The sequence below is a fragment of the Engystomops pustulosus genome, chromosome 2 (assembly GCF_040894005.1).
Source record: "Engystomops pustulosus chromosome 2, aEngPut4.maternal, whole genome shotgun sequence".
Classification (NCBI taxonomy): domain Eukaryota; kingdom Metazoa; phylum Chordata; class Amphibia; order Anura; family Leptodactylidae; genus Engystomops; species Engystomops pustulosus.
Genome location: NC_092412.1, coordinates 27,998,567 through 28,017,064, shown reverse-complemented (window position 1 = coordinate 28,017,064; position 18,498 = coordinate 27,998,567). Strand labels below are relative to the sequence as shown.

At 46.6% G+C, this 18,498-nt stretch overlaps 1 protein-coding gene across 8 annotated transcripts in view; it reads right to left on the bottom strand.

Moving 5' to 3' along the window:
• FAT3 (FAT atypical cadherin 3) overlaps positions 1–18,498 on the bottom strand; it is a 430,787-nt gene that overhangs the window by 113,563 nt on the left and 298,726 nt on the right. For all 8 annotated transcript variants that reach the window (XM_072134102.1, XM_072134101.1, XM_072134104.1 and 5 more), the window contains 2 exons: positions 9,035–9,349; positions 6,760–6,970 (listed from right to left, as the gene is read on the bottom strand). In XM_072134102.1, coding sequence (XP_071990203.1) covers positions 6,760–6,970; positions 9,035–9,349 — 526 coding nt within the window. The remainder of the gene's footprint in view (positions 1–6,759; positions 6,971–9,034; positions 9,350–18,498) is intronic.

The window sequence follows — 18,498 nt, the reverse complement described above, 5'->3', positions numbered from 1 at the left end:
TTCCTTTGATACTTGGCTAGAAAATAGCCATAGGAGAATACAAACAGCTTCTTGAAGCCTACAGTAGCGTTCTATATATTTGATTTCTGGTTGATCTGCTGGTGGCTGTAGTTTCTGCAGTGCATGTACTTGCCAATTCTGAGCAATTTGTAGTGAGACTTGCGACCGCTGTGTTCTGCGCTTAGTGGCGCACATATCCATAGCAAAGGCCGAAGTGGCAAAATTCAGTAGGGGTTGGATTTCTATTAGGCAATAACTCAGTGTCATCTCATCTGGCATAGTAGTGTGCTTCCTTTGATACTTGGCTAGAAAATAGCCATAGGAGAATACAAACAGCTTCTTGAAGCCTACAGTAGCGTTCTATATATTTGATTTCTGGTTGATCTGCTGGTGGCTGTAGTTTCTGCAGTGCATGTACTTGCCAATTCTGAGCAATTTGTAGTGAGACTTGCGACCGCTGTGTTCTGCGCTTAGTGGCGCACATATCCATAGCAAAGGCCGAAGTGGCAAAATTCAGTAGGGGTTGGATTTCTATTAGGCAATAACTCAGTGTCATCTCATCTGGCATAGTAGTGTGCTTCCTTTGATACTTGGCTAGAAAATAGCCACAGGAGAATACAAACAGCTTCTTGAAGCCTACAGTAGCGTTCTATATATTTGATTTCTGGTTGATCTGCTGGTGGCTGTAGTTTCTGCAGTGCATGTACTTGCCAATTCTGAGCAATTTGTAGTGAGACTTGCGACCGCTGTGTTCTGCGCTTAGTGGCGCACATATCCATAGCAAAGGCCGAAGTGGCAAAATTCAGTAGGGGTTGGATTTCTATTAGGCAATAACTCAGTGTCATCTCATCTGGCATAGTAGTGTGCTTCCTTTGATACTTGGCTAGAAAATAGCCATAGCAATAGGATAGGATTGTTTGGTTTTAAAAACTCAAAAAAAAACAAAAAACACAAAAAAAAAAAAAAAAACACCAAAAAAAACAAAAAGAAGTAAAAAAAAAAAAAAAGTTATAACTCTCATTTTAAAAATGTTTAACCCGAGGGCTAGGGGTAGAGGACGAGGGCGGGGACGTGGGCGTCCAACTACTGCAGGGGTCAGAGGCCGTGGTCCTGGGCGGGGTGAGACACCACCTGCTGATGAGGGAGCAGGGGAACGCCGCAGAGCTACACTCCCTAGGTTCATGTCTGAAGTTACTGGGACTCGTGGTAGAGCACTGTTGAGGCCAGAACAGTGCGAACAGGTGATGTCGTGGATTGCTGACAATGCTTCGAGCAATTTGTCCACCACCAGTAAGTCTTCCACGCAGTCCACCCATGTCACCGAAATCCCCACTCCTCCAGCTCCTGCACCTCAGCCTCCTCCCCCCCAGTCTGCCCCCTCCCAGGAAAATTTGGCATTTGAACCGGCATACTCTGAGGAACTGTTTTCTGGACCCTTCCCACAGTCACAAACCACTTGTCCGGTTGCTGCTGAGCAATTTTCCGATGCCCAGGTTTTCCACCAGTCACAGTCTGTGGGTGATGATGACCTTCTTGACGTAGTGGAAGTGTGTAAAGAGGTGTCCGACGATGAGGAGACACGGTTGTCAGACAGTGGGGAAGTTGTTGTCAGGGCAGGAAGTCCGAGGGGGGAGCAGACTGAGGGATCGGAGGATGATGAGGTGACAGACCCAAGCTGGGTTGAGAGGCCGGGTGAACACAGTGCTTCTGAGACGGAGGAGAGTCCTCGACCTGAACAGGTTGGAAGAGGCAGTGGTGGGGCCAGACGGAGAGGCAGGGCCAGAGCTGGTGCATCAGCGCCACTGTCAACTAGTGAAGCTCCCGTGGTGAGGGCTCTTGCGGCGAGGGCTAGATCTTCAGAAGTGTGGAGGTTCTTTAAGGAAACACCGGATGACCGACGGACTGTGGTGTGCAACATTTGCCAAACCAGGCTCAGCAGGGGTTCCACCACTACTAGCTTAACTACCACCAGTATGCGCAGGCATATGAATGCTAAGCACCCCACTCAGTGGCAACAAGCCCGTTCACCTCCGGCCGTGCACACCACTGCTCCTTCCCCTGTGTCAGCTGCTAGTCAGCCCCCTGCCCAGGACCCTGGCACAAAAACCCCATCGTCGCCTCCACGATCCTCCACAGCATCCACCAGCGTTCAGCTCTCCATACCCCAGACGCTGGAGCGGAAACGCAAATATAGTGCAACCCACCCGCACGCCCAAGCCCTTAATGTGCACATCTCCAGATTGCTTAGCCTGGAGATGCTGCCCTATAGGCTAGTAGAGACCGAGGCCTTTCGCAACCTCATGGCGGCGGCCGCCCCTCGGTATTCGGTCCCCAGCCGCCACTACTTTTCCCGATGTGCCGTCCCAGCCCTGCACCAGCACGTGTCAGACAACATCATCCGTGCCCTGACCAACGCCGTTTCTGACAAGGTCCACCTGACCACGGACACGTGGACGAGTGCTGCCGGGCAGGGCCACTATATATCGCTGACGGCACATTGGGTTAACTTGGTGGAGGCTGGGACCGAGTCTGACCCTGGGGCTGCTCATATACTGCCGACGCCGAGGATTGCGGGGCCTACCTCGGTCCAGGTGTTTCAGGCCTACTATGCCTCCTCCTCCTCCCACCCCTCCTCCACCTCCTCCTCCGAACTACCATCCGTGGGCACGGCGCCATCAGTCGGTAGCTCTAGGCACAGCAGCAGTGCCGTCGCTAAGCGACAGCAGGCGGTGCTCAAACTGCTGAGCCTAGGCGACAAAAGGCACACCGCCCAAGAGCTATTACAGGGCATCACGGCGCAGACTGATCTGTGGCTGGCACCGCTGAACCTCAAGCCGGGAATGGTTGTGTGTGACAACGGCCGTAACCTGGTGGCGGCTCTGCAACTCGGCAGACTGACACATGTGCCATGCCTGGCCCATGTGTTAAATCTGATAGTGCAGCGTTTCCTCAAGACATACCCCAATCTGTCTGATTTGCTCACGAAGGTGCGCCGCATCTGTGCGCATTTCAGGAAGTCCAGCCCAGATGCTGCCACTCTCAGGGCAGCGCAGCGCCGCCTCCAACTGCCCGCTCACCGACTGTTGTGCGACGTGCCCACGAGGTGGAATTCAACACTGACCATGTTATCCAGAGTTTACCAGCAGCGCAGAGCGATTGTAGACTGCCAGATGTCAACTTCCACCAGAACTGGTAGTCAGGTCAGTCAGCTTCCTCAAGTCTACAATGAGGAGTGGACGTGGATGTCTGATATCTGTCAGGTGCTGAGTAACTTTGAGGAGTCAACACAGATGGTCAGTGGCGATGCCGCCATCATCAGCCTCACCATCCCGCTGCTTGGCCTGTTGAAAAACTCTCTGGTCAGCATGAAGTCGGAAGCTTTGCGCTCGTCACAAGAGACGGGGGAAGAATATTCCCTTGTTGATAGCCAAAGCACCCTGAGGTCTGTTTCTCAGCGCATATCGGAGGAGGTGGAGGTGGAGGAGGATGAGGAGGAAGAGGAGGAGAATGTTGGCGAGACACAAGAGGGGACCATTGTTGAGTCCTTCACTGTTCAGCGTGTATGGGCAGAAGAAGAGGAGTTGGAGGAGTTGGAGGAGGAGGAAATGGACAGTCAGGCCAGTGAGGGGAGTGAATTCTTACGCGTTGGTACTCAGGCGCATATGGCAGATTTCATGCTAGGCTGCCTATCCCGTGACCCTCGCGTTCAAAGAATTTATTCCAGCACCGATTACTGGGTGTTCACTCTCCTGGACCCACGGTACAAGCAAAATCTTCCCACTCTCATCCCTGGAGAGGAAAGGAGTGTGAGAATGCATGAATACCAGCAGGCCCTGGTGCACAAGCTGAAACAGTATTTCCCTTCTGACAGCGCTAGCGGCAGAGTGCGTAGTTCTGCGGGACAAGTAGCGAGGGAGAGTAGGCGAGCAGGCAGCTTGTCCAGCACTGGCAAGGGTACGCTTTACAAGGCTTTTGCCAGCTTTATGTCACCCCAGCAAGACACTGTCACCTGTCCCCAGTCTCGGCAGAGTAGGGCTGATCTTTACAGAAAGATGGTGAGGGAGTACGTAGCTGACCATACCATCGTCCTAAATGATCACACAGCTCCCTACAACTACTGGGTTTCAAAGCTGGACATGTGGCACGAACTGGCGCTGTACGCCTTGGAGGTTCTTGCCTGCCCTGCCGCTAGCGTCTTGTCCGAGCGGGTTTTCAGTGCAGCTGGTGGCATCATCACCGATAAGCGTACACGCCTGTCGACTGACAGCGCTGACAGGCTGACGCTTATTAAAATGAATAAAGGCTGGATTTCTCAGAATTTCCAATCTCCACCAGGTGAAGGAAGCTCAACCTGAATAATTGATCCACTCCTCCTCCTCCTCCTCATTTTCCTCCTTCTCCTCCTCTTTGTACAGTAAAGCAGAGGAAAATGGCTATTTTTTGACAGGGCCCACTGGCTCTTGCTATAGTACTTCATGCATTTAATTTTTCTGGAGGGCCACCTACCCGGTCCTCTGTTTGAAACAATTTTTGGGACTGCCACATACAGGCACTCAATCTATTCCATTTTACTGCAGGGCCACCTACCTGCTCCTCTGGTTTGAACAATTTTTGGGACTGCCACATACAGGCACTCAATCTATTCCATTTTACTGGAGGGCCACCTACCTGCTCCTCTGGTTTGAAACATTTTTGGGACTGCCACATACAGGCACTCAATCTATTCCATTTTACTGCAGGGCCACCTACCTGCTCCTCTGGTTTGAACAATTTTTGGGACTGCCACATACAGGCACTCAATCTATTCCATTTTACTGGAGGGCCACCTACCTGCTCCTCTGGTTTGAAACATTTTTGGGACTGCCACATACAGGCACTCAATCTATCCCATTTTACTGGAGGGCCACCTACCTGCTCCTCTGGTTTGAAAAATGTTTGGGACTGCCACATACAGGCACTATCCAAATTAAATTGTCTCCATAGCAGCCTCCACACGTTGTCTCCATTGCTACCTCCAAAAGTCGTCCATATAGCTGCCTCCATACATCGTCCCTTTATCAAACGAGGTGTGTCAGGCAGAAATTTGGGTTGTTTTCATGGATTCCACATCAAAGTTGTTAACTTTGTCGCCACCCTGCTGTGTTATCCACAAAATATACTGGCAAACTTTTACCATTTAGGGATATTATTTCAGCGCTTCTTGCGCATCTGTTTACATTCCCCTCACCCGGCATATCCTAAACTTATAAGAACGCTACTACACTTGATCTTATACAAAAGGTTCTTAGAAGTGCTGTTTGGGGAGTAGCCTAGAGACAGGGGCTTGGATTGGCGAAAGCTCGCCTGGCAGCGGAACGCCAGCTCCATGCGCATCATGCGCTTCTTGCGCATCTGTTTACATTCCCCTCACCCGCCATATCCCAAACTTATAAGAACGCTACTACACTTAACTTGGTGCAGGCTGGGACCGAGTCTGACCCTGGGGCTGGTCATATACTGCCGACGCAGAGAATTGCGGGGCCTACCTCGGTCCAGGTCTCAAAGGCCTACTATACCTCCTCCCACCCCTCCTCCACCTCCTCCTCCTCCGAATTACCATCCGTGGGCATGGTGCCATCAGTCGGTAGCTCTAGGCACAGCAGCAGTGCCGTCGCTAAGCGACAGCAGGCGGTGCTGAAACTGCTGAGCCTAGGCGATAAAAGGCACACCGCCCAAGAGCTATTACAGGGCATTCCACATCAAAGTTGTTAACTTTGTCGCCACCCTGCTGTGTAATCCCCAAAATATACTTGCAAACTTTTACCATTTAGGGATATTATTTCAGCGCTTCTTGCGCATCTGTTTACATTCCCCTCACCCGCCATATCCTAAACTTATAAGAACGCTACTACACTTGATCTTATACAAAAGGTTCTTAGAAGTGCTGTTTGGGGAGTAGCCTATAGACAGGGGCTTGGATTGGCGAAAGCTCGCCTGGCAGCGGAGCGCCAGCTCCATGCCAAGATCCAACTAACATAGTTTTAACTGCAGCACCTTTAATCTACTACTAGTTCACTGCCTCCATACATGGTCCCCTTATCAAACGATATTATTTGAGCGCTTCTTGCTCACCTCCTTTGGTTCCTCTCTGCCACCCATTGGTTTGAAGCCTGAGTCCATTTAGGGTATGTTGCCATGCCACTCTCTAGCCTGCCGCTGCTGCCGCTGCCTCTGCATGCCGTCCCCTATAGTGTCATGGTCAATTATTGGATGTTTTAGATGCTATCTAGCCTCATTCGGTCACTCTGTCATGGCCATGCTGTTGCCCATAATTTTGGCATAATGGTGCGATTAAGCAGCCTCAGAGGCATCCATGCATGCTGCCCCTGCTGTTTCCTGTCCATTTCCGTGGTGTTTCCATCCTTTTCTGAGGTTCCCAGGTGTTTGGCCAAGCTTCCCTGTGCAGAGCCTTGGTCCCCTTGAAAAATGCTCGAGTCTCCCATTGACTTCAATGGGGTTCGTTATTCGAGACGAGCACTCGAGCATCGGGAAAAGTTCGTCTCGAATAACGAGTACCCGAGCATTTTAGTGTTCGCTCATCTCTAATGTTAATGTAAAAACATAAATAGTAAAGTTAATAAATTATCAAAAAGTTCATAGTATCATAGTATATAAGGTTGGAAACAGACCTTGTAATTGAAAATGTGTGATCCTTTTAAATATAAGGAATGGAACACATATTGATTTTTCTGAGGATGGAGTTGTCTTGAGTTGACTTACCTTCTACATCAAACCAGAGGGGGATGTTGGTAGGCTGCACAGTGACCACCCCCACAATCTCTGTCACTTTATCACTTTCCATGACTGTAAAGTTGTAGAAAGGTTCATCAAAAGTCAGGGGGGTCGCCGAAGGTGGAGGCTTCTTTATCCAATCAATATGGAGTCGAGCAGTGGAGGACTTCTGAGGACGTCCATTGTCTACAGCCTTTATCTGAGGTGGGAAGAGAAATGTGTCCAATCAGTCTATAGCAACTTCCACTTCAACTCAATCTTCCATAAATGTTTGATAGGTGAGGGTAAAGGTAGATCGAGTGGTAGGTGGATGTAAGGGACGTGAGGATAGCTCTTTTTAGAGCTAATCTTCACGTCCCGCTAACTTTTGGGAAACTTTATTGACCTAATATGTAAATTTCGTTATGCGGCTACTGGGGCGTGGAGTAGCCGACACGAGGCTACACAGCGCGGCTACTCCACGCCCCAGTAGCCACATTACTCCTCCTACCCTGTTGCGTGCAGCCCTCGTCCGTCATGATGGCGTTCTGCGCAGAACGCCGACTGAGCAGTCCCAGCTCCGAGGCCGGAGCTACTGCGCATGCACAGTAGCCGGCTTGTCGGTCGAGGGCGCGCAGCTACGAGGAGCTGCGCGCCGCACACAACAGGGTAGGAGGAGTAATGTGGCTACTGGGGCGTGGAGTAGCCGCGCTGTGTAGCCTTGTGCCGGCTACTCCACGCCCCAGTAGCCGCATAACTAAATTTACATATTAGGTCAATAAAGTTTCCCAAAAGTTAGCGGGGACGTGAAGATTAGCTCTAAAAAGAGCTATCCTCACGTCCCTTACATCCACCTACCACCCGATCTACCTTTATAGGTAGATTCGTGGTGGTAGGTTCTTTTTAAGGCCATCACATCCAAAGAAATTTATGTAAAGGTGGCCCAAAATCTTGGCTAGAATTTATTAAGACCTTTGTTAGACTAGAATTAATCTATTACCTGTAGGCTTTACATGAGTCAAAACTATTAGGAGGTGCTAATTAGTTGATCCATGTGTGCGCATGTGCCAGATGAGGTGCATATGAACTTTAGGCAAACTTCGGACCGGATTAGGAAAACTTCGGACCGCAAGTTTTTGCACCGAAAATGTGAAATAAGTCAGCCCGTAGAGCCCTAATCATGCAGCTTCTACTGAAAGGTCACAAATGTTGGCACAAACATGGTCAAGTGCCAAAAGAAAATGAGACTTTATAATGCATTTTATGCCAGATACTGTTATAAGATGTATGATGCGGCCTAGTGGAGAAGGGTAGTTCGCTTCTCACGCCTGCCCTCTGTATAAGTAGCTTAGAGGCCAAAAATTCGACCAAAGATAGGACTTGAGCTAAATTTTGCGGCGTGGCAACATATCATGACTTGCTATAATATATCTGTGTGGGGGTGTCCAGATCACGGCCCCCGATACAGTTGTGTGCATGAGGCCTGGGTCTTTCCACTGACTTGGGCTTCTGTTTTCTTGTCTATTGTTTTAAGAGGAAAGATAACAATGCATTCCGATTTTCTGAAAAAGACTATGAGAATCACCTAGCCTATTTGGTCATATTTGGATACATTCAGTGGACCGATTATGGGTAAATCTGTGAGTTCTGGAAAAGCTATTGTGCCACTATACTGCCAGACATCTAGGAGAAGTTATGTCTGCATGGCCATGGTTGGTCCAGTTCATGTAACCGATCAGACGGCCTTCCAGTCTGCCATCATTCCAACAAAACAACTTCCGAAGAAGTTCAGATTCCATTCAAGGCCTTCACAAACTTCAAAAACATTTAAGACGTTACTCATTTAACTTATTTTGCTAAAATCCATTCCGCGTTATTGACTTCACTCGACCTTTTGAATAAACATTTATTTAATTACTTTTCAGGAAAACAACCAAAAATGTACTATTCTAACAACAATTGCTTGAATAATGGGAGGAAGGAACACTAAGGGGCTAAATCAAAAGAGACGCTTCCAATGAATTTTAAAATATCTATTTCTGGTTTTTAGCCTAAACGGTTGAGCGCGGTGTACGGCGGATCTGTTTTGAATTAAAGACAAATGTATCATTTATGGCAGCATGCTGTTCTAGCCATTTTGGTTCCCGGGGGAACTGGCCGCTTGCACTTGCAAATTTAAAATACAAGTAGGTAGTGAAGTGTTTTGATTTTGCATTAGCCTTGTAAATAACCTTCTCCGGCTCACTGTTAGGCAACGTGGAAAGAATGGATAATGAATTCTTACTGTTAAGATGTCGTAATTCCCTGCTGAAAATTGCTTTCTGGAAGACACCATGCCAGTTTTGGGGTCGATAAAGAACTTGCCGTCTTCGTTGCCGTCAACAATCGTGTAAGAGATCTCGGCGTTAGGACCTTCGTCTTTGTCGAAGGCGAAAGCTCTGTAGATTGGTTCGCCTCTTTTCTTTCGATCCCTCTCTGGAAGTTTGATCTGATAAACTTTTTCCGGGAATTGAGGTTTGTTATCGTTTTCATCCAAGACTTGAACCACGACCCAGACTGTGGACTGTTTAGGTGATGCACCTCCGTCACTTACTGTCACCTGAAAGAAAATCAATAAAATATTAATGGTAATCATATAACACAAAGTACTTCTAAAGAGGACCTTACACAATCTCCATCAACTCCAACTCTTCTCAGAATTTAAAAGGTTCCACTCCACTGATTATGGATTTTGGCTCTATCCCCACTGTTCCAAAATAATAAATACCATTCTTTTTATATCTCTACTGTCAGATGGGTGGAGCCAAGCTTTCTGATTTAGCTAAGAACCACCCATCTGACAGCAGAGAACCGAATTTGTGTATTGGGTATTTAAAATATGGAAACTAGTCTACTGTCAGATCAGCGATTCTGGATTTGAATTTGGCTCCGCCCATCTGACAAGCAGAGATCAGCCAATTAAGACAATGACTACTCCGGAATGGTGGGGACTAGAGACATTTTTTTAACTGTATCATAATAACTGGAACAATGACTTTTACTGGATAAGAAGAATTTGGGTAGTTCACAGTAGTGAAACATTTCCTTAAATAAGCCACCATGTTACCGGGTTGAGCAAATACATGGACATCATCACAATATCTGATTAACAAGTCCCTTTACCTACTATTTTTCACAACTGTTTACTTACTTAACTACAGTCTTAACGATAATTCAAAAATGTTGGGTCACTATTGGTGGAGTGACATCCAAGAAGGGTATTGGGGACATGCCTAACATTGAAATCTGAAAATCTGAGTTATCACATCACTAGTAAATCACACATATTATCTAAGAAATCACATTTAGTCTATGTCATAGACTTCTTAACCTTCTGCCCAATTGGCAATCAAACTTCTCCATCTACATATGTCCAGCTCTTCTATGTGTCCATATACATGAGAGTCCTCCCTTGTGGTAGAGCAGGATCAATGATGAAGACTGGAGACACCTCGATGTATAACTAACAATGAAATCTCTTGAACTAGTACATCGCTTTAGACATCATTTAAAATCTGTAAACACTGCCTGTCAACTTATTTGACGAACACGTCTACAAGCAACTCAACCATCTTCTAGACCCAACCACCAAGGCCCTTGATTTACTCAAATCCCTGAATGCAGCAGTATGGTTCCCTATTAATCTAGTGGTTGAATGATAAGTTAGTTTTTACAATTTTTTTCTTTGGTTTGGCTGGAGGGGAATGGGGGGGGGGGGGGGTGAGGGAGGACACCCAAGTCAAACACATGGAGACCCTATAAAAGACATGGAGAGACTATATAAACTCTTCTCAGATGTTGACTTTGGTTGCATTTGAACCCCAATACCATGGAGCCACCCACAGACCTTAACAATGATTTGGTTCCGAGAAATTACTAGACAGTTGACAGTTGACTTTATTATGCAGAGCGGCACAGACATGACAATGACCGACCCAAGCCAAAGACAACGGATCTTCACCTGCTTAGAAGAAAGACTGCAAATGCATTGTCCTTAGTTAGACCACAAGGCCCCTTTTTCTATAATATGGGATATCCTTAAATACAACTCATGGGACTCAGTTATAAACAACATCTTCCAAGAGAACATTACCTGGTAACCTGGACATCTCACTTCTTTGGGACCCCTTTGCAATTAAAAGTCAATGGGGGTCATTTACTAAAGGTCCCTGAATTGCCCCGGGCTTTTGGCGCACGCGATCGGATTGTGGCGCATCGGCACCAGCATGCGTGCGACGGAAACCAGGGGGGGGGGGCGTGGCCGTCAGAGAACCCAACGGATTCGGAAAAACCGACGTATTTTTTTTAAAAAAGTGTCGCTTGACACGCACTTACCTGCACCCAGCAATGGATCGTGAACTCCAGTGAACTCAGACAGACCTCAGCGCAGCAGCGACACCTGGTGGACACCAGGCGCACTACCTTAGTGAATCACGGCCAGACCCGAAAGCTGGATCGCGACAGGACCGGGTAAGTAAATCTGCCCCCAATATATTTCAGTTCTCGACATTCCTGGTGGCTCCATTCCAACATCATGTCATCCTCAAGCCCACAAGTGACAAGGAGCCAAAAAAATCAGATACAAACAAGACTTCCAATGTACCTAAAGACGTCTGATTGCTCTATCTCATCACTTACCCCTTCAGATTATCAATTATCTCTAGAAACCACAAGATTCAGAGCAATTAGCATGATGGTGATTAGCCTGACACGTGCCAAGACGAGGCCATACAAGGGTGCATTACGGTAGGAAGTTTTTTTTTTTTTAGTCCTTTACAACAAGAACTTTGTATCTTGTTGAACTGTAGGACTTGGAAAGAGACATCAAAGCCATCCCCTCTTGTTTCCACTGCCCGCAGATTTATCGAGTTTCCTGATCTCTTTATCTAGACGATTCCGTTAGTGAGAATATCTGAGATTGGGATGGCAGCTTTCCACGCTGTTGAGTCAGGTAATTTTGATTATTACACATTGATTGCCATGCTGTTTATCAACTCCGCAGCTCACTGCAGCATAAAAAGCCCTCCCACTGGATGGTCTATTTCACACAAAGCACAATTTCACATTGTTTCATCTCCCCTGCTGGAACGTTAATGCTGAAAATCCCACAGCAGTTACAGACTAAACCCGCTACACTACTAAAAATCAATAAGGACAGGGGATACACAGCTCCGCTCATCATCAAAACTTCACATGATTTCAGTAATACGTTTAAAGGGAATGTCCACCCTTGAGAACAATTTGGATTCCGCATTCTAGAAATGTAAAATAATTGGGCCGGATAAGTTTCTTAAAATATATATTTTTTTGTGGCTGGAACTTCACTAGTACAGAACTCCAAAATTCATACCTATAACCTCTACTAGAGAGCTCAGAGTTCAGAATATTACTATATTGACCTTGATAATAGGTCAGTATGCAGTTAGCTTCCAAGCTCCCCCTAGTGGCGACTTTAGGCAGATGGAACTTTCTCTTTGAAATTTCTTATTCTACGACTTATTCTACGACTACTACCATGTTGAGAAATTTAATCAGCACAGAATTGTGGACCAAATGCATAGAAAAAATAGTAAAGAACACTTTTTGTGGTGCTTATTTTTCTTGTAATCTACTAACCTCTGTGTATTCTGCTGTGACAGGGATCATGGGTGCTGTACTGATCTACAAACTCACAGTCACACCAATAATCATTACACACTGCAGCCTATTTACAGCTTACTATCAGATCAGTATTACTTATAACCCCTCTTCATTCCAGACTAAGCTCCTACCTGACTTTTACATTTTACATCTGGTATCTGCTGTTCCTTTTCTGGTTCTGATACCCAGCTTGCTTCAGATTTTGCTCCTGTATGACTCTGGATATTATGCCTGACATTTTTGCACTTGCTCCTGACTGACCTCCTGGCGACTGTACAAGGGCGAGGGTACAACAAAAAGCCACAAAAATGATAAGGGGTATGGAGGGTCTTAGTTATGAGGAAAGATTAAAACAACTAGATTTATTTAGTCTGAAAAAGAGACGACTACGAGGGGACATGATTAATTTATATAAATATATGAATGGTCCATACAAAAAATATGGTGGTAAGTTGTTTCAGATTAAATCAAATCAAAAGACGAGGGGGCACTGTCTCCGTTTGGAGAAATCTTACTATGAGAACTGTCACTCTGTGGAATAGCCTGCCTCAGGCGCTGCTCACAGCAGGGACAGCAGAGAGCTTCAAGAAGGGTCTAGATGCCTTTTTACACCTAAATATCATTGATGGTTATGTTATATAGAATTGTTTCCCCTAAATCCCTTCCTCCTCCAATCCGTTCGCTTCCTTGGTTGAACTTGATGGACAAGTGTCTTTTTTAAACCGTATAAACTATGATACTATAATATGCCTTTAAGGAAGTTTATAAAAGTTGCCTCGAAGTAAATGCACTTTTTGCACTTTTGATACTTAAACTGCTCACAAAAAGTTACTTTATTGTCAAATACAAGGATTTCCGGAAAGAACAAAATCAACAAAATATGAAGTATCAGAACGCGCCGCGCCGCCTGCTCTCATCCGCAGAATCCTTTCCAGCCAATGTCTGGGATAAACAATTCCGCTCCTGAGGTCGTGCTCAGCCTGACAGCTGACTTCAAGTTATGACAGTATCAGGAGATGACACTCTGCACCCTTTGTCGAAAATAAATATATAAAATCCCCTTAACCAGGAGACCTTGAAGCACCGAGCGCAGGGTTCACATCCTCAGCCAGACACCATAAATAAAAGCAAAGGAAAATCAATTTTGCTGAAATTGTCCGTTTGCTGCTCTCAGAAATCGATGATATAGAGGATTCTGGAGATTTAAGTCTTGGAACAACATCCCCCCAATATCAGAGGTAAGATTGTGAGAATATTATAGCTCAGGGTTATATACAATATTTACCGCTTATACTGCATCAGCGCAAACTAATAAAAAACAAACTGCCTCAATAAACACAAAAAAAACATAGAAACACAAAATCAGTGTGATATAGAGCAGGAGGAGCTGAGCAGATTGTACACAGTGGGGCACTTTTACTTACCCGTCCCGTCGCGACCCCCGCTGTGCGTTGTCCGACGAGGATTTGGAGCTGCCGCGATTCACTAAGATTGTGCATCCGCTTTGCTGCATGTGTCGCTTCTCCGCTGAGGTGCGCCGGAGTTCAGCTTCTTCTTCCCGGTGCATGTGAGTGCTTGATCTTGCGACACAATTTAGTTTTTAAATTCTGCGGTTTGTCAGAATCAGTCGTGTTGTCCGACGTCCACGCCCCATGTCGCATGCAAGCCGGCGCTGATGCGCCACAATATAATCGCGTGCGCCAAAAACCCGGGGTAAAGTCGGGAAACCCGACGAAAATGCACTGGTAGTAAATGTGCCCCAGTATCTTATCTGCAGGTAGCATGTTATAGAGCAGGAGGAGCTGAGCAGATTATACAGAGTGTCCTATCTGCAGGTAGCATGTTATAGAGCAGGAGGAGCTGAGCAGATTGTATACAGTGTCCTATATGCAGGTAGCATGTTATAGAGCAGGAGGAGCTGAGCAGATTGTACATGGTGTCCTATCTGCAGGTAGCATGTTATAGAACAGGAGGAGCTGAGCAGATTGTACATGGTGTCCTATATGCAGGTAGCATGTTATAGAGCAGGAGGAGCTGAGCAGATTGTACATAGTGTCCTATATGCAGGTAGCATGTTATAGAACAGGAGGAGCTGAGCAGATTGTACATAGTGTCCTATCTGCAGGCAGCATATTATAGAGCATGAGGGGTTGAGCAGATTGTGCATAGTGACCTAACTGCAGGCAGCATGTTATAGAGCAGAAGGAGCTGAGCAGATTGTACATAGTGTCCTGTCTACAGGCAGCATGTTATAGAGCAGGAGGGGCTGAGCAGATTGTACATAGTGTCCTATCTGCAGGCAGCATATTATAGAGCAGGAGGATCTGAGCAGATTGTACATAGTGTCCTATCTACAGGCAGCATGTTATAGAGCAGGAGGGGCTGAGCAGATTGTGCAAAATGTCCTATCTGCAGGCAGCATGTTATAGAGCAAAAGGGGTTGAGAAGCTTATATAGCATAGGATGAGCTGTGCAGATTAAAACATAGTTTGATGGAAGAAGTTTTAGTATAACTTGTAACTTGTATACTGATATCCTTGCTGTTTATAAGCTTAGGAGTAGGAGACTGTTCACCAGTAAACTAGCCATCCACTGAATAGGACCGCCCACTTGACTCAATAAAAGGAGAATAATTTTTTAGTTACACTGAATCTTTCCTTACCAAACTATGTATCAATCTGCTCAGCTCCTCCTGCTCTATACCATACCACCTAAGGACCTGGCTTCATGTTCAACATGACAGGCGCCCCTTTAAGATCCAGCTTCGTAGATTCCCCTTTATATGCCGTATATATTGACCTCGTTTTATTCAGTTCCTTAAAGTCGGTGCTGTCAATATTTAGGTAGTTCTAAAATTCTTAAACCTTTAACCGTTTCTTAATCCGGTATCAATTACGGCTGTATCCTTCCCTGGGTGTGGACCCCCCCCTCGCATTAATATTAATACTATGATTTATTCAGCTGAGCCGGTCTGTATGGAGGATCTCCGCTCAGCCTGGCAGTCACGTCGCGGAGTTGGCTCGGTGTAGCGCTCTCTCGTTTTTAGGCCATATGGTCTACCTGGTGAGAACAAATCTGCTAATGATTATACAGCATGTCTTTTACTAACCATGGGATTAGGGAAATATAATTACGAAACGCGTCGCTCGAGGGAGAAGTAATTACATGTAAATTGTGTATTTCTAAGTACTGGGCAGAACCTGATCGTTTCTCCGCTTTATTCCCGGTTATTAAATTTTTACTTTTTCCGGATTTACATTTTGTAACGGAAGAAAATGAAGTAGGAAGCAAATCCCCGATTCAACGAGGGGTGACCGATCCGAAATGCTCTACTATGATACAGCCAAAGTGATCCTGAAGGAGGACGCTTGTAATCTCATTAGTTTTACTGCACCCCTCCTCATTTTTTGGGGAATTGAGTCTCTCCAGAATTGTGTCTCTTCAAATGTCTTAGTCCAATGGGACTAGAGGATGAGATATGAGGAGCTGACTGAAGAGGTGCCCATGACATGGAGAAACCAATGTGGTGATCAGTGATAAGATCAGGTCTATTGACTGCCCATTGGGCGGCACGGTGGATCAGTGGTTAGCACTACAGCCTTGCAGCGCTGGGGACCTGAGTTCAAGTCCCAGGGTCAACATCTGCAAAGAGTTTGTATGTTCTCTCTGTGTTTGCGTGGGTTTCCTCCAAAACTTACTGGTAGGTTAATAAGATTGTGAGCCCCATCGGGGACAGGGACTGATTTGGAAAGTTCTGTGCAGCGCTGTGTAATCTGTGTGTGCTGTATAAATCAAGGTATTATTATTAGTGCTGCTATGAGTTCCCATCGGGTAACGAGGTGAATAAAAAGTTTTTTTACCCCCCCCCCCCCCGATTGCTTAAAACTCGTACAGGTGACCCCATCAAACAACTATTTATTCCTCATTTTTGGGGAGTATGATGATACAACACTTTTGGGTGATCCAGAATATTTAGCCAGAATCAGTGCACCTAATAGTTCATGCCTTACCCTATGTCTCTCTAAGAAACTTCCATAAAGTTGAGATACTGTATTAAGAGCTGTCTGTCGAGGTTCTCATTGTATGGAAGAAAAAACATGGTCACCAGTGATAAGGACTAGTCTGTTGAGTCTCCAGGACTACTATGTGTCCCCACCATGTTAGTGGCAGATCCTACTGGTCAACAGATTAAACATCCACTTCATAATTGGTTTTTTTAAGGCAGCAAAGTACATAAGACAAGGTCATCTTCAGACTTTAGGGTGCGTTCAAACGTTCAGGCTTTTAGATGCAGTTTTTGAAGCCAAAAGCAGGTGTGGCTTATACTGGGTGAGCACATTATGGAGAGATGCTCCTCCTCTTTTTTTCACTCAAAAACTGTATCTGAAAACCTGATAAACTAGTGAACTCATCCAGAGGGTGCAACCACACATTCAGTTTTTTAGATGCAGTTTTGGAGGCCCACACCTAAAATGGAGAAAAAATAGGAGGAGGAGCAGAACCTTTCAATTATTTGTCTCAACTAGAGATGAGCGAGCACTAAAATGCTCGGGTGCTCGTTATTCGAGACGAACTTTTCCAGATGCTCGAGTGCTCGTCTCGAATAACGAGCCCCATTGAAGTCAATGGGAGACTCGAGCATTTTTCAAAGGGACCATGGTTCAGGAATAAAATGTGTTAATTAACTGAAAAAGAATGTCTTCTGATAGGTTAGCAGATGTATGCAAACATCTGCAATCTATTCTTCACTGTTCTGCGCGTATATTATCTCCCGACAAGTTAGCAGATGTGAAGAACAGTGAAGAATAGAATAAAAACAGTGAACACAGTGAACACAGGATCATTTAAGTGAAAAACACAGTAAAGAACACAGTGAAGAATAGATTACAGATGTTCGGCACATCTGCTTACTTGTCGGGAGATACGCTGTCCCGGGATCCGCTCCTCTTCTTCCACTGAAGTCTCCCCGATCTCTCTGTCTCTCTGCCCTTCCCGATGTCTCTGTGCCGCTACCCCAATGTCTCCGTGCGTGCCGCTGCCCCGGTGCCTTCGTGCGTGCCGCTGCCCCGGTGCCTCCGTGCGTGCCGGTGCCTCCGTGCGTGCCACTGCCCCGGTGCCTCCGTGCGTGCCGCTGCCCCGGTGTCTCCATGCCTGCCGCTGCCCCAGTGTCTCCGTGCCTGCCGCTGCCCCAGTGTCTCCGTGCCTGCCGCTGCCCCAGTGTCTCTGTGCCTGCCGCTGCTTGATGTCTCCGTGCCTGCCGCTGCCCGATGTCTCCGTGCCTGCCGCTGCCCGATGTCTCCGTGCCTGCCGCTGCCCGATGTCTCCGTGCCTGCCGCTGCCCGATGTCTCCGTGCCTGCTGCTGCCCGATGTCTCCGTGCCTGCCGCTGCCCGATGTCTCCGTGCCTGCCGCTGCCCGATGTCTCCGTGCCTGCCGCTGCCCGATGTCTCCGTGCCTGCCGCTGCCCGATGTCTCCGTGCCTGCCGCTGCCCGATGTCTCCGTGCCTGCCGCTGCCCCAGTGTCTCCGTGCCTGCCGCTGCCCGATGTCTCCGTGCCTGCCGCTGCCAGAAGTCTCCGTGCCTGCCGTTCGCACTGTTCCGCGCGTATCTCCCGACAAGTAAGCAGATGTGCCGAACATCTGTAATCTATTCTTCACTGTGTTTTTCACTGTGTTTTTCACTTAAATGATCCTGTGTTCACTGTGTTCACTGTTTTTATTCTATTCTTCATTGTTCTTCATTGTGTTTTTTAAATTAAATGCTCGATCTCGAGCAGGGGAAATACTCGTCCGAGCAACGAGCCGTTTTGAGTACCTTAATACTCGAACGAGCATCAAGCTCGGACGAGTATACTCGCTCATCTCTAGTACCAACCCATTATCATCTACACCTGCTATTAGCTTCCAAAACTGCATCTGAAAACCTGAACGACATGTTTAGTTTTTCAGATGCAATTTTGGAGGCCCAAACCTGGAATAGAAAAGAAGTAGGAGGAGGAGCAGCACCTTTCAATTATTTGCCTCAACCCATTATCCACACCTGCTTTTGGCTTCCAAAACTGCATCTGAAA